At 35.0% G+C, this 17,404-nt stretch overlaps 1 protein-coding gene across 3 annotated transcripts in view; it reads left to right on the forward strand.

Annotated features, from left to right (window-relative positions):
- The window catches only part of ATRNL1 (attractin like 1), a 776,870-nt gene that overhangs the window by 485,927 nt on the left and 273,539 nt on the right, over positions 1 to 17,404 (forward strand). Inside the window, exon 27 of one of the 3 annotated variants that reach the window (XR_002338976.1) lies at positions 6,778 to 6,860. The exons of 1 other annotated variant lie outside the window; for it this stretch is intronic. Coding sequence is in view for 1 of the 2 variants with exons in the window: in XM_021074416.1 (XP_020930075.1) it covers positions 6,505 to 6,675 (171 nt within the window). In the remaining variant the exon portion in view is untranslated. Of the gene's footprint in view, positions 1 to 6,504; positions 6,706 to 6,777; positions 6,861 to 17,404 lie in introns of all 3 variants that reach the window. One more of the 3 variants, XM_021074416.1, reaches the window with a different exon arrangement.

Genomic DNA, 17,404 nt, shown 5'->3' on the forward strand with positions numbered 1-17,404 from the left:
GTCCTGAGTTGACCTTTGTGACTTACAGTTTCTTTGTTAGTTGACCCCATGATTATTTTTTTTTTTTTTTTTTTTTTTTTTTTTTTTTTTTTTTTTTTTTTTTTTTTCCTGATTATTTTGAAATCAAATATGAAGAATTAGTGCCAAAGTGCAATGCCAGATCGTTAACCCACTGAGCAAGGGCAGGAACCGAACCCGCAACCTCATGGTTCCTAGTCGAATTCGTTAACCACTGCACCACGACAGGAACTCCCAAAGATGCTTTGGATACTGAAAATACCAGACAAATAAAAAGCAGCATTAGGGCTAATTTGAATAAGAAGCAACTTTACCTTTACCTTGATGAAGAAGTTAAAGATTAAACTGGTTTTTAATATGCATTGTTTGGAAGTAAGGTTAGGGTACCACAGAACATGCTGGTGTTTGTTTAGGAAAGGGGACAGTGGTGATTTCCACCTAATTCTTAGAGTGGGGCAGCGAACTCTCAGAACTCTGTGATGGCAAAGCACAGGCTGCAGTTGGCAAAAGTGATAGTTTCTTATCTCTGATCCAAATTGGAGGGCAAAGCAATGGTATCCAAAAGATGATTTTGAAGCTTTTTTATCTGAAAGCTTTTGAGAAATCTCTTATCAAATGTTTTCACAAGATTTTTAATAAATGACAGAACTAATGCATTTTAGTTCTTTCTCATTTTCATCCTTACACATCATGGTAGAGGTGCTAATTTCTCCAGATGATAGCCAAAGGAAAATAATAATAATAGACAGAATAGATGTTCATAATACAGAAACAGTTACCAATTCACTGAGTGCTGTATAAGAGAAAGGAAAAATATTTACATTATTTTAACAAGTATTTATTGTGCTCTACATTTCAGTAGAGTTGCAAAGGCGATCCTTGTCTTCAAGATCCTTCTGGTTTAGTTGAGGAAAAGCATGTATCAAGGAAAGTACCTATATTCCTCTTTCCCAAACTACCTAAAAGAGATTCATTGTTTTTCTAAAAGGATGTCAAGACAGAGATGAGAATGTGATTTATTGGATGGGGGAGGGGAGAACACTGATGGACCACTAACTGGCTCAGTAGGGATAGGGGCCAGCTTTCAAAGGAAGTGGTACTTTGGAGTAAGAGGTTTAAAGAAGATAGTTTATGAAGTTTGTAAATAATGTAACCCTATCTTCTTATTCCAGAGAAATCAAAACTAGAATTTTATATTTTACTTCAAGGCTTTTTAGTTGGATTGTGGGTACTGGGAGTTATTTTTGGATGTGATATTATTCTGAGACTGGCCATAAGGTGAGAGAAAACGATGGCCCAATGAATTTCACATACAGATTCATTTTTTAAAAATAAAGAGATAATGCTGCTATATTTTTGCATAATGTTCACTTTAAATGCAATTTTTTATTCTCTTTAATATTTTTTAGATTAGTATATAGTTTATTTACAATATTGTATTAGCTTCAGGTTTACAGCAAAGTGAATCAGTTTTACACACACACACACACACACACACAACACACGTCCATTCTGTTTTCCCATATAGGTTATTATAGACATTGAATAGACCTCCCTGTGCTGTACAGTATGTCCTTTTAGTTATCTATATTATATATAGTATTATGTGTGTCTTAATCCCATCCTTTCAATTTATTCTTGCCCCCAGTGTTTTCCCCTTGGGTAACCCTACGTTTGATTTTGAAATCTTTGATTTTGGTTCTGTTTTATAAATAAGTTCTTTTGTATCATTTTATTAGATTCCACATGTAAGTAGTATCATATGATATTTGTCTTTGTATGGTTTACTTCACTTAATATAACAATCTCTAGGTTTATCCATGCTGCTGCAAATAACCTTATTTCATTCCTTTTTATAGCTGAGTAATATTCCATTGTATAATGTACCACATCTTCTTTAGCAATTCCTCTGTTATTGGACATTTAGGTTGTTTCCATGTTTTTAAATGGTAAATATTTTGGTCACAGTCTCTAAATAAGTCAATGAAAACAATAGATTATATGTAATATATAGTCCTTTAGGTAATAAACCTACTAAAATATATTAGTGCCACAACAAAGATTTATTCTTTGTGTTTTATATCATCTAACAATAATTTGAAACATGGTAAAAGTTGAAATCCTTATTTTAAAGATGGGACTAAGGATGCTCACTGGTTAAGGTGACGTACCCCAGATAACATAGCTAGAAAGTTTTAGAACTGGTATTTCACTTAAAGTTGACTCCAAAAGCCTATTCTCTTTCTGGCTTATTATGTTCCTTTGGAAAGAACACAACTTATTTTAGTAATCACTTATAGAAGTATCTCCATTAATTCTATATTTTTAATCTCATATTTCAAATCTTAAATTATATCATTTTAGAAAATAGTATATAAAAGTTCAAATATATTTGAATTGATACAAAGAAAAAGATAGAGTATAAAAATAATGCAAACAGTAGTATCAATTTAAGCAAATTTAAGCTGAAGTTAAGAGTGTAAGCCTCTTGTATTTTCAAAGCAATAACCTTTTCGATTGCAGAAAACTGATTACTTTTAAAAAAGACTACTCATATGTTATTAATGTCTCCAACTTACTGAATTAGTTATTTGGTTGACTTTTATATTTATCAAGTAATTTTTGATCTGGCATTTCTCTCTCATTTGAGGGAAAAAAATAAAAAAGTAAAAGAGAAAAGAAATCCATTTATGAATCTTAGTACATGTTGAAGTTTTGTGTTCATAGCAAATAAAAGTAGTTGTATTTGTTCAGTTTATGATGCTTTCATATCTTTTCCTATACTTATAACACCTTGTTTCAACAACTTAGTTCATTGACAAATCTTGCCATTTCTCTGTTCCCATTTCCAATCAGTTAATATTTTATTTTACTGGTTTTGAAAAAGCAATGACTATGGTCTCCTAATTCATTGGTATCCCAGAAGCTTTTGTTTCTTAGTGCTGAGTAAAGCATATGGTCATTGAAGGGTCATAGTGATGAATTCTGATGGAGAAGCCCAATGGTTAAGGATGGTCCAAGTGAAGCTGGGTATTTATTGAGACAGTAGTTTCAGAGTCGAGTGTTGTTACACCCACCTTTAAAGGAAATTTAAAAAAAAGAACTTTCATCATCCTTATGATTGACTTCAATTTATTTTTATTCCCATATGTCTATGTATATAAACATTAAATTATATATAATAAATTCCTGCCCTTATAAAGCTATTAAAAATAAAACTAAAATATCTTTAAAATTTTGAACAAATTGAAAATCTCCAAATTCTAAACCTTAATGAAGAATTTAAAGACTTTCTCTATTCCTCATTTTCCTATCACAATCCATCCACATCTTAAGACTTGAATATAATGCTGCCTCTTCCAAGAAATCTTTCTTAACCATCCCAAATATAGTAAGTGATCCCTCTCCCCTCATTGTCTATGAAAATCACACATCTTTATCTTATGGCACTTACCATGTAATGTTTTATGGATATAATATTACCTTATTCAGTCACATGTTCCTTGAGATTAAGAACCACATCTTATTTATCTCTGCACACCGTAATACCTTGAATGGTATCTTTTTCACAGGGTTACTTACTTTTGGTTATGTAAATAATACATGTTCATTTTTTAAAATTTAGAAAATAGAACTGTTTAAGGAGGAAATCTTAATTACTCATAGCTCTAGAGGTAGCCGCCGCCAAAATTTTAGATCATTATCTTCCCGTTTCTTTATGCTAATTTTCACAAAAATGGGTTAACTTAGTGAATTATTTTATTTTATTTTTTTGGCTACACCTGTGGCATGTGGAATTCCTGAGCCAGGGATTGAACCCACACTACAACAGCACCTGAGCTCACTACGGTGAAAACACCGGATCCTTAACCTGCTGCACCCCAAGGGAACTCCCTTAGTGAGTTATTTTTAATGGTAATTCTATAAGGATATTTATGCATATAGGTATTCTTTTATTCATTCAACCAATTCTTTTGGTGATGCTACTATATATTAGCATTTCTTTTAAAAGAATATTAGGAGCATACTATCTGTATGATTTAGTATAGTGCTCTTTTCTTATCACGAGTATTTCCCAACATAATTAAATATTCTTCAAAAAAATTTTTATGGCTAAAACAATTACAGATTAATCTTAAGTTCTCCATTTTACCAGCTATACAATTATGGATGTACCGTACCACCATTCTATTTTTATATACATTTGTTTTGTGTGGATTAGTATCTTTCACATAAATAGTTATTGAATAACCTAATGTGTTATTTTACAAGACTATGTGTCTGTATAAGTATATATATCTTTGCATTGTTGTTATTATTCAGCCCCTATTTTTGAAAATCTGACTATATGCCAGTCACTGAATAATGTCTAGAAAAACAGAATTAAATGAGGTTTCTGCACTAAAGAGGATTAGATCTTTTAGAGAGAAAGGTAAATGAGCCAACACTTACAGTGCCGTTAACAATGAGCTCAGGATAGGTCTACTTCTCTGATGAGAACTTAAAATAGCGAAGCTTTCACTTTCCTTCCTAACTTGCATAAGGCTAATTAAATTAAGCACTCAACACTGGGTGCTTAAAACTGAGGACCTTAGTATTAAGGATGTGGAGCTCCCATTGTGGCTCAGTGGTTAACGAATCCGACTAGGAACCATGAGGTTGAAGGTTCGATCCCTGGCCTTGCTCAGTCAGTCAAGGATCCATTGTTGCCCTGAGCTGTGGCGTAGGTCACAGACGTGGCTCGGATCCTGCTTTGCTGTGGCTCTGGCAAAGGCCAGTGGCTACAGCTCTGTAGACCTCTAACCTGAGAACCTCCATGTGCCACAGTTGTGGCCCTAGAAAAGACAAAAAGACAAAAAATAAAAAATAAAATAAAATAAAGGGATGTAAAACCTACAATAGGAAACATAATATGTATAAATGGAGATACATACATATATACATATATAGGAATAGAAAACTTTCTGTGATAGAGCTTTACACGTTTGTGGAATGGACTCTTTTTGAACTAATGTTAGATGCCTTGTTCCTTATTTCCATGTTCACTTTCACCTCCATGCAAGTGCCTTGACTTTAATTTCTCTTATAGTGACCTAGAGATTAATTTTTGTTGTTCTCTTTCTTTCTTTCTTTTTCGTTTTTTAAGGCCATGCTTGCGGCATATGGAGGTTCCCAGGTCAGAGGTCGAATTGGAGCTACAGCTGCTGGCCTACACCACAGCCACAGCCATGCCAGATCCAAGCTGCATCTGTGACCTACACCACAGCTCTCAGCAGCACTGGATCCTTAACCCACTGAGCAAGGCCAGGGATCGAACCCCCGCAACCTCATGGTTCCTAGTTGGATTTGTTTCCGCTGTGCCACGACGTGAACTCCAATTTTTGTTCTTTTCTTATACGCATTTATCATTATGTCTTTCATCTGAGATCTTTTATACTTTTAATTAATAAAAAATAAATGTAAAATACAACAGCTCTAAGGAATAAAGAACATTAAGAGATTGAAACTTTCCCTCAAATCATTGAAAAACCACTGAATATATAGAACATTACATATGAACTGTAATGATTCATTCATTCACTCTAACGCATATCTTTTGAGAGTTACTATATACCAGGCTTTAAACTAGCTCCTAGAAGTATAGCAATGAACATAGACAAATTTCCTTCTCTTGTAGTATGCTCTCATAGTAGTTCCAGTGGATGATAGAAATATATGCAAAATGCCAAGTGTTCATTTATAATGTAGTCTTAAAATTCATATTTTCCTGAGAAAATATTTATAAGTGGAGTTATGTGTATAAGAACATCTTTAAATAATTTATATTAAATTAAAAAATTAAAGTGCTAATGACTTAGGAGAATCTAGCAATTACTGGAAAAATGTATACCAAGATTCAAGTTGAAATGCATATGACATTTATCTCCTTATGGAATGAATAGTGGGGGCTAGAGCCCTGCTGTCCCATGGGCACCTTGGGAATTCCAGAAGCAGAAGCAATTATAATAGCTGGTATGCCAAAGTTGCTGGATTGCAATACCAGACAGACATGAAGTCTTAGTGGCACCAGCATTTTCTAGGATACGGTGAAAGAGGTAATAAAATAGTAGGTCAAGCCATCCGTATGTGCCAATCATTTTTAAGTAAAGTATAGTTAAGATCAAGAACTATGTGCAACCAAATACTAGACAAGGTTAAAGTAAACCAAACGAGTATAACCAATATCAATGTCTGTGATGGACTTTGTTACCCAGCGTTGGCCGCAATATCTCCTATCCCACATGCTCTTCTGCAATGATACTTTGCTACTCCCTTGTCAGTGGGTGGAATCGTATTGCTCTCCCTCTGAATGTGGACTGGCCTTAGCAACTCACTTACACAGAAGTGACACGTGTTCCTTCCAAAATTAGATCAGAAAAAGCCTGCAACATCTTCCTTGGTGTCCCAGTCTCTTGAAACACTAGCCATCTGAATGCTTCCTTTCAGGGTGCTTCCTCTTGGGAGCTACCATACTGTTGGAAGTCCAGGCCACATGAAGAGGTCACATGCAGGCACTCTGTTGACACACCCAGCTGGGCCCAGCCTCTGAGTCATCTCAACCTAGGTCTCAGACCTGTGAGTGAAGTTCTGTATGAGGGAAGAAGAAAACAAAGATGACATCATCACCACTTGATGATGCGTATCATGGTAAGAATGATGCGTTGGGGCAGAGACAGTAATGCTCACCACGTGGTCTTTGTGTTCTCCCAAATTTCTTAGGCACCTTGAAGTTAATTAAAGCCTGAAGAATAGGCTGTGAGCAGCAGTGATATCTGTCACTTCCAGGCCATAGCGAAGGTCAGGTATGAATAAACAGTGACCTGTCAGCTGATATTTAGACAGCCTATATCCTTTTTTGTTTGTTTTTGCTTCTTGTGTTTTTGTTTTGTTTTAGGGCCACACCTGTGACATATGTTTCTTCCCTGAACAAACAGGGAACCACTTTGTTCCCTGGTTAAGGGTCGAACTGGAGCTGCAGCTACCAGCCTACACCACAGCCACAACAACACCAGATCTAATCTGTGTCTGCAACCTTCACCACAGCTCACAGCAATGCCAGATTCTTAACCCACTGATCAAGGCCAGGGATCGAACCCCCATCCTCGTGGATACTAGAAGGGTTCATAATCCACTAAGCCACAGCAGGAACTCCTAGGTAGCCTAGATCCTTAACTCACTATGTGGAATAGAAAAGCCTGGATTATTGCTGAGTAATATACTCTCTGCATTATTCCATTCTACTTTATCAGTCATTCATGAACTCCTAGCATGTGCCAAATACATGCTGGAAATATAAAGATGAGGAAAATGGAGTCCTAGTTGTCAAGAGCTCAGAGTCTTTTTCTAAATACTTAATTGTTTGCTTGCCACTTAAAGACTTTCTATAGAAGAGATCTTTCTGGTCTCTAAATTTTCAGCCTAGAATGCACTGCCTTTCAAATATAAGGTTAACTTATTTTACTTTATTATTCTCTGTAGCACATTCCAACCAGAAATCTCATTTGCCTAAAAATTGGTCTTTATTTCTAGACTATTGTGATTTTGCATATGCTGTTAACTTTGCCCAAAATGACCTAAATTATCTCTTCCTCAAAACCCAACTCACTCTTTAACCCAGATAAAAACTATTATATGAACAACTATTTTACAAACTATTTACATATTACTATTTCCTGACTATCTCATCAAACATGATACATTTCTCTGCTAAAATCTCAGTGATAATTTGTGTCCCTTTCTTTGTAGTCCCTCCCCACTAGACTGTAAATTCCTTGAAAAGAAAAGGCTATTTACTTTTTCTACATCCTTTATGCCACCTACAATGATATATTCCACACAGTAAGCATTCAACAAATATTTATTGAATTGAACGGAATTGAACACAGTGCCTTCATCTGCACCTGCATCATTTATTCATGAATACATCATGGATTTCAAAACTATAAGACAAAATTTGACATAACATGAATATATAAAAATGGAGTTTCAGTTACTTTCCCTTTACATTATTATTATAAAATGAAGGCTGCCATGTCAAAACTGTTACCCAAATGAGGAAGGGAAAAAAGCCCTGAAATGTGAACATGCCTTAATATGAGTACAACAACCCTATAAAATATAACATCTGTGAATCTAAACTTGCTGTATAAAGACCATTTATTCAATGATTTAATATTAATGAATGGTTTTGAATCAACAAACTTCACCCCAGGCATAGATTTTTGTGGTGTGAAGAGAAAAATGCACTAAACTACATGGATGATCAACCCTGACTTCAAAATCCAATAAAACTCAGAAATTAAAATATATTAACATTTAATGTGAACCAAAGACAATGTAATGTTCATTAGTTGCAGGATGAAAATCTCATTTTCTGTTCTGGACCACATTATTTATTTGCTTAAGCCAAACAGACTCTTTAGGAGCTTCTGTCTTGCCTTATGTTCCTGTTCCCCTGGAAATACATGGTGATGAAGGTCCTTTTAACAGCTGTTCCTCTAGACATATTAACTTCCAAGGTTCACTGTTCATTTTATTCACCAGAGCTATTTTTATTACAGCAAATAAGAATGGCAAAATACAAAAGATCAAAGGATTTCTACTCTAGTACCCACTGTGGTTATACGCCTGGCTAGATGCCATTAATTAAGCTGTCATAGCTAACTTTTATTGAGTGCTCACTGCTTGCCAGTTTTGTAAGTGCTTTACATATATTATTCAATTTAATTCTCATAACAACCTTATGAAATAGGTTATTATTATTCCCATCCTATAGATGAAGGAAATCCATCACAGAAATGTTAAATAACTTATGCAAGGTAAAAAAAAAAAACAACAACAACCGAGGAAGCTAATAAACAGTGACTGAAGGATTCCAGGTTTCTGCCTCCACAGCCAGTACCCTTCACAATGTTCTAAGCAAGGAAGGAACTTCTGAAACCCCTGAGTAATTGTTCCTAAATAACTTGGGGCAAAAATTTACAAATCAGTCTTCCTAGAGAGAAAATCTAATGGCCAAATTTCAGTGGTTATTAGCCAATAACGAAAAGTTAACGGTGCATTTAATTGCCGTTTCCAAAGGATAATTCTTAACCTAGATGAAATTTACTGTAACATTTGAAACCACCCACAGTGACAGTAAGAACAGAATGTTGTGATGTACCATTGTTTCAGAAACTATACAAGCACCTTTTACCAAGCAATCATGGCTGGAACAAAAAGCCATTTTATAGATATCATACATTTTGCTAGAGATAGGACGCAGGTTGCCCTATTAAAGAATATAGCCAAAAATATTTCTGGAGAAGGATGGCTTTATTTAGCAATAGCTTGGCTTAACAGTTTTTGCCAAGTTCAGCAGCGTTCTCTACTCACTTAACCAAGCAATCCTGTTTCTTCTGCAAGTTCACTTTGCAGATGAGAAAAGAATGGCAGGTTAATTTCATATGACCTGGAGTGAGTGACTGAGATCTCTGTCTCTATATCTGTATTTCCACTTATCTATAGTTCAATAAGCATGAAGTTGAGAACACAACCCTGAATGTTCTGACTTTATAACATGCCAGTTTACATCACCTCAAATATATTTTTAAAACAAGAAAGTGTTATGATGTGTCAGTGTTGGTTCATCAGTTGTAAAAGAATGTACCACTCTGGAGGAGATACTGATTGTGGGGGTGGCTATGCATATTTAGGGACAGAGGGTATATGGGCAAACTGTGTACCGTCCCCTCAATTTTTAAAACTGAGTTTTAATGAACCTAAAACTGCTCTAAAAAATTAAGTCTTTTAAAAAATATTAAAAGATAAAGAAAAGGCAAACATCAGTCAAGGGAAATGAAGCACATAGAGGAGGGGGAAAGAGTTAAGATGAAGGATAACAATGGGGATGGGAGGAGGAAACAAAAAGAATAGATCAGCAGGGGCGGGTGTAGGTTACTTAGGTACCTGCTGAGTGGAGGTACCCTCAAGGAACATCCGTGTCAGATATGTGTAAATACTGAACTCTTTTCTGGGTTCCCATTTTCTCCTAAAATGATGGCCAGCATATCAGTTAAACAAAGTAGAAACAAAATATAACTGAACTGTTATACTTCCTGTTACATATCTTTTCTACAGTACTTGCTCCACTGCTGTAATTACTTGTTTTTGTGTCTGGCTGCTTATTAGCATACAGAAGCCTCCATGAGAATTGATCATGCTCTATTTATCTTCTTTTTCTCAGCACCCAGCATAGTGTCTCACCTACGGTAGGCATTTGGTTAATATCTGCTGAATAAATGCGTGCATGCACGAATGAACAAAAGAAAACAAATCAATAAAGGGTCACTGATGTGCATAATTAGTCTCATGGCATAAATGCTATGAATGTAAGTGTATGGTGAGTCGAGAGTTTTCTAGGCAGGTTAACGAAAAATTTATGACCACAAGTGGCAGCAGCACACATAAGCTTTCTTTTGGTGGCATTCTGACAAGTCCCTCACAGGAGGAGACTGCCTAGAAGTTACCATGAGGGGTCTACCATCCAGAAGGGGAAGATGACAAGGAAACTTTCAGGGGAGAAGGGGAAGAGAGACAGTGTTGCTCAGCATCCTCTGGGCAGTCTCTGGGTCAGAGGGCTCCAAAGAGCGTCAGTGGTTTGGGTCTTTGTAGCCCCAGGCTTATGTATAGCTTGGGGCTAGCAGATGTGGGGCAGTTCCCTCAGGTGTGCAAAGCAGACAGCCTCTAGCTGACTAAAAATCTGCTCATCTGGGCTATGTTTAAAACAATAGGATGTGTGAAAATTTGAGTTTGGTGCTAGTGGGCTTATACTGGGTGTCATCCTGCTGTGAAGAAAAAAACAACATAGGTGCCAATGCAGAGACCATCCTTGGCTCATTTATATAACAGTAAATAAACACGATGTAAACGATAATAATTCAAGAAAGAGAAGTGATTCTCTTGGATTTACCAAGCATTATTTCATATACTTAATTTTTTCAGGCACATACAGCTAAAAGATTATGTCATACTAAGAAACAGGTTTATATCACGGTGTGCATATTCAACGCAATGATCATTTCTATGATTTTAGTTATAATAAAAGCACAACTGAACAATAAATACCAATCTCTGTAGATTTAGAAATAAGCCATGTATATTTTTATAAAAATTGATCATGAAATAAACTTTCACTTTTATTAATATAAAAAGGAAAATTATGTGATGAATTCATTATGGGAGAATGAATGAAGCCTCTGAAGAAAAGTGAATCACGATTATACTTGTATTACCACTCTACTTACATATTAGGAAAACTCAGTCTAGCTTCTAAGAGACACCATTTGTAATTGTTTAATATCATTTGAGTACCTATCATATAATAAACATTTGCGTTAACATTGTCTTGTATTATCTGTCTCCTCCCAAAAGAAACTTAAATTTGATCTTAAATGCTTTGAACACATGTATGTATGTCACAGATGTCACTAGGGATGTCATATGTCATGAATGCCAGCAAGGGGACCAACCCAAAAGACCTGCCCAATCACTGCATCTAGCTCAGGTCTAGATTATCTGGTGACAGGAGGCAGTTTCCACATCAGGTCTGGACTTGGCTTTCTCGGTCCTGAGATCTATGAACTTAAAAATGTATCCACTTACTCCATACCCAAAGGGTAATGGTAGACGAGGGGCCAGATAAACCGAGCAAAGAACCCCGTTCAAAAATAGGAAGAATGGAAGATATTCAGCAGGTATACATCTGTAGGCATTTTAAAAACTCACTATGCAGCGACTGGGAGGGTGAGGAATCCTTATGTGTCTGTTCTCATAGTCGCAAGGTGTACTCTCCAGAAGAGAATTCCTTTCTGTGGTCCTCCTTGGCCACATCTGAGGTAGATGTTGTAGAATATCCCTTGCTTGAGGGCTATGAAGCGTTCTCTTTCCACTTCCTGCTTAAAGAAAGTTGGTAGCCTAAGGGCAATTTTAAGTCCTGAACAGTAATATTTTTAAATTACAGGTTTGTGGTTCCTTTGACAGTACAACCTTCTCAGAAACTCATGGGATTTCTTCTCTGTGTGATTACAGTGAATTCCATGTACCAGTCACATGGTTCTTTTAGAGACATAATTCTCAGATCTGCTACTTGCTTTCCTTTCTCTCCCCATGCCTCACTCTTCAGATATAATGCTCTTCAGATATGATGCTCTCTGACTTCTGTGCAAAATAACTCATCTTTGCTCTGAGTTATTTTATCTAATTAGATATTTTGGGGTGCGTCACCGCTATATGATATGTGTTCTGTGGCATCCTAATCAGCTCAGTGCTTTTGAAAGCGGGCATAAGGCTATAACTTTAATGAGATCTTTGACACAATATTAAATTTTAATGGGCCGGTGTCACTCAAAGTCTTTCTCAGCTGTCTTTCTTGGTGTTCAGGGTCTGTAGCACTTAGCTTTCTCACTATTGCAAGGCTTTAGATTTTTGGACTCTCTAGTCATTCATGTCTCTGCACTGACTAATTATTTCCTGATCAAAAGGCTTTCCTTAATACCTCGACAAAATACTCCTGCTCCGTTTTCCAGTCTGTTCCCCTAAAGCTTGAACGTCTTAGGTACTTTGTCTGTTTCCCAAGTTATCAAAGACATCATTTAAACAAATGTTTTTCCACTGGATAAAGTGGATTGCTATCTATTCAATTTCCAATATGAATTTTCTCATAACCTAAGTAGTAAATCCATGCCACATAGCTTAGGTTTTCGTTACAACAGTGCCCTGCTCCGAGTACCAAGTTATGAATTAGTCAAGATGCGATGTGTAGTGATGTGCTAATTAACACTGACATCTCAAGCTTTATACAGCAAAGGTTTATTTCTCACCCCTATAATATGTCTAAAGGAGCTGATCCAGGAGCCTCTCTTTTACGTAGTCACTCAGAGACCTGGACTAACAGGTCAGCATCTAGATTTTCACTGGTCAACCAAGTCAGCTGTAGGGAACACACAGAGAATTCACATGTCTGCTTTGGCCCAGAAGTGGTAGATGTCAATTCCACGCCAGCTCATCAAGCGCAAGTAGTCACATGCCCCTGCCTTATTGCAGGATGCCGAGGAAATATAGGGAATCATGTGAAATATTTAGTGAGCATTGCAGACTCTCCTACAAAGAAAAACGGTTAAAGTATATATAGTTATGAAAAATATAGATAAGTTAAAGTATTTATGTACTTACTAAATTTGTAGTTTCAGAAATACTAGGAATTTGTCTCTGTAGCCTTGGAAGCTGAGTTTTCAGATAAATAAAACTAATTCTCTTCCAGTGGTTTCATAATACAGTTATTAAACTCTTCAAGGAATATGTGTAGCATGTGGATTGTAAGAAACAAGTGTTTGAAGTATATCCTTGAGTATCAGAAAAATAATCATGTGAATAGCATACTCTCCATTAGGCAGACTCCCGGGGTCGTCTGTTGCACTGAATGCTGACTAGAGAGACCACTTGCCTGACCTAGGAGAGCACCTTTTTGTGTTTCAGGAAAAATGATTGATACCTGGAGTATATCCATATTTGAAGTCAAAATGTGCTTCAGCTTCAAGGCCATCCATGAAAGATGTACCTTTGTAAACTGTGAAATTTACATTACTTACCTTCTTCTGAACATGTAATGTAATTCTACAAGTACTAGGGAAAGGATTGTGATAAACATACCTTTATCAAGTAAAAAGTATTTTACATGTAACTTTGAATGTTAATTAATAGGATTATTAAAGAGAATATATTTGTTTGGTCTTTTTTGCCATTTGTCAGCTGTAGACTAAGACCTTGAAAGCTAATAGGTTAAAATGAATACAGATTAAATAGTGGACAGACTAATTAGCTATAATAGTAAGGTTATTTATTGAAGTATCATGAAAGGGGTTTTGCACGCATTCTCTCGTTTATTTCTCCCAGTAATCCTATGAGGTAGTAAACTGATGGGAATAAGATTCAACAGCTGACCCCAGGTCACACAACAGGTATCAAGACTGGTATTCAAACCAAGCAGTCTGACTCCACACACCACATTCTTAATTACTACCGTATACTGCCTTCCTCTGTATGATACACGGTCGTGTTTGCATTGGATCACTGGTTGAACTATCATTTTTAAAAATCTGTAATATTTTATTGATATGTATACTTGATTTACAATATCATATTGGTTTCAGTGTACAGCATAGTGATTCAATAGTTTTACAGATTATATTCCATAAAGGTTATAATAAGATAAAGGCTATAATCCCTGTGCTAAACATTTCATCCCGTGGTTTAGCTATTTAATACGTAGTAGTTTGTATCTCTTAATCTCCTATCCCAGATTTACGCCTCCCACTTCCTTCTCCCCTTTGATAACTGCCAGATTGTTTTCTAGATCTGTCTCTGTTTGCACATATGTATTTGTTGTCATTTACTTCCCTCCTCCACATTTTTTGCTTTTAATGTCATATTTTACTTCTTCATGTTTATCCCTTATTTAACTATCTATTGCAGTTATGGTTGAGTTTATAATTTTTATCTTATAATCTTTATACTAGCTTATTTCAGTGGTTTATCCATAGCTTTTACTATATTATTTGCCTTTTCTAGTGGGATTTTTTTATTTCCTATAAATTCCTACTCATTGTTGTAGCTTTTTCTTTCCTACTTAGAAAACCTCTTATCACTTCTTTTAGGGGTGGTTGAGTATTGATGAATTTTAGTTTTTACTTGTCTGAGAAGTTCTTTGTCTCTCTTTCAGTTTTGAATAATAATCTTGCTGGTTAGATTATCTTAGGTTGTAGGTTTTTTCCCCTCTCTGCACTTTAAATATATCATGCCACTCCCTTCTAGCCTGCAGTTTCTTCAAAAAAATTAGGTGGCAGCCTTATGGGTGCTCCTTTTATGTGACTATTTTTCTCTTTCTGCCTTTTGAATTCTCTCTGTGTCTTTAACTTTTGCCATTTTAATTACTATGTGTCTTGGTGTGGGTCTCTTAGGGTTCATGTTGTTTGGGACTCTCTGTGCTTCCTGTAACTGGAAATCAGTTTCCTTCTTCAGGTTTGGAAAGTTTTCATTCTGATTGGGTGATTTCTATTTTCTGTCTTCCATATCACTCATACATTATTCTGTGTTGCCTAGTCTGATATTAATTCCTTCTAGTGTGTTTTTTATTTCACTTATTCTTCAGCTTTTACTGGTTCTTTTTTTATATTTTCTTGTTCCTTGTTAAAATTTTCAGTGTGTCCATCTATTCTTTTCCCAAGTTTAGTCAACATCCTGTTATGAATACTTTGAACTCTTTATCTGGTAAATAATTTATGTGTGTCTCATTTGGTTGTTTCTTCAGGGTTTTTTTTTTCCCACTTATATAATTTATTGTCAGTTAAACTCTCTGAGACTTAATCTCATTATGTCTAAAAAATGATTATTTCTATGTATATATTAGTATTTCTATTATATGCAGTTTTTGTGAAGGTCCTCAGACATAATGAACAGAAAGAAAATTCTTTCCTTGTTAAAAAGAACCATATAAGGAAGCATAATGTTCGAGAGAAGAACAGGGATAGCAAGTTTTTGCATGCCTAATGTGTTAAACACCTTATTATATATACACTCATGTAACCTCACAACAACCTCACTGTAACTAGGTCATTTAACAGTAAAAATACTTGACTAAGATTTGTGCTGTTAAGCTGTAGTGCTGAAACATTCAACCCAGATTTACCTCCAAAATCTAGAAAGTGCAAATAGTTAAAATTCAGATGAATCATAGAGAATTGTAGAACCTAGTAACCAATTTCCTAGGTTAAATTTGTGTAATTTGTGTATATTTTACATTACATTTATGTACGTAATAAGGTATTTCTAAGAAAATAAGATATTCCTAAGAAATAATAAGAAAAAAATTCTAAGATATGTCTAAGAAAATAATAAAATATTTCTAAGAAAATAATTTTCTAGCCATCCAACATGAGTTCATTTGAATAATTTGTTAAAACTTGACTATGAAGCACAGAAGGGAACATTTTTCTGTTTTTCTAGTGACTCATTGCGAGGATTTTGTGTTGTCTTTGTGTGTATGTTATTGCAAGTAAATGTTTGAAAAAATATCATCTTCTATTTTGATTTCTCCCCAAACTGTTTTATATCTCTAAGGATTTTTTTAATCTTTTGGAACAAGGCATTTATATGAAGAAATAATAATACTCGGCCTTCATTGAAATAGAATTGATTACTGTTCATAATAGTGTAAAATTTAAATTAATATAATGATTTCCAAGTAAAACTTCCCTGGGAAAAATTCCAATGTATACTGTACCATTGACCTTGGGTTAATTATCTAACCTCCCTTAATATTAATTTCCACCTCCATGAAAATGAGAGTTACAATATGTTCATTATGTTCATTATAGAGTTGTTCAGTGAGTTAAATAAGGTACTACATGTATAAGTGGCTAGCACATAATGGTTCTTTCAATACTTCCACATTTTTTCCTCTAGTAATTTAATTGATTTGTGACTACTACTTCAGAATACAGAATATTCTACATTAACATTTCTTTTACAGTAATTTTCACACATGAAAATGTCAACACATAATAGCTATCTGTAGCTATCAACAAAACTATTTGGAGTATATCAGTGATTTTCAGTCATGTGCCAGTACCCAGGCACTATCTATGACTACATTTTCACTCTACAACTAAAAAAAATACGTAAATTTTTATTATGCTTAGTTTTATTGAAATACTATGTTCTTTCTGTGTTGTGATTAAGATATCTATAAAATTGAAGTAAAAATAGTGATGTTTGGAGTTTCTAAAAATATGCTTTCCTAGAAAAATAAGAAGTTGGAACTCCTTTGTCAGTGACTTAAATTTATTTTGAAATTTATTTTAAATATCAGCTCTGTCACTTACTGTCTGTGATCTAGAGCAACTCAGTTTAGCCTCTCTTTGCATCATTTTCTCATCTGTGTAATGGGAATATCAAAAGTATCTATCTCATGGGTTGTCATTAAAATGAAATTAGGTAATACATCAAGACTCTTAGAACAGTTCTGGAACATAATAATGATTTCATAAATAGCTAAACTAGCTGTCGTTATCACTGTTCATAAATCCAAAATGCTGAGACCCATCCATTTAGATGGGTCTTCTTTGCCAAAAATCACCTTTAAAGTAAGGAAAGCTTATATTTGCAGATACTATAATACCCTAAAGTCTGAGGTAGTCTTTGTAGTCATTGAGATTGTGATTGAGTATGAAAATATTTTTAAAAATATCCCTGTTTTCTGCAATAAGTTGAATATTGACATTAAACACCATCCATTATTTGGTGATTTTTA

The sequence above is a fragment of the Sus scrofa genome, chromosome 14, assembly GCF_000003025.6.
Source record: "Sus scrofa isolate TJ Tabasco breed Duroc chromosome 14, Sscrofa11.1, whole genome shotgun sequence".
Taxonomy (NCBI): Eukaryota; Metazoa; Chordata; class Mammalia; order Artiodactyla; family Suidae; genus Sus; species Sus scrofa.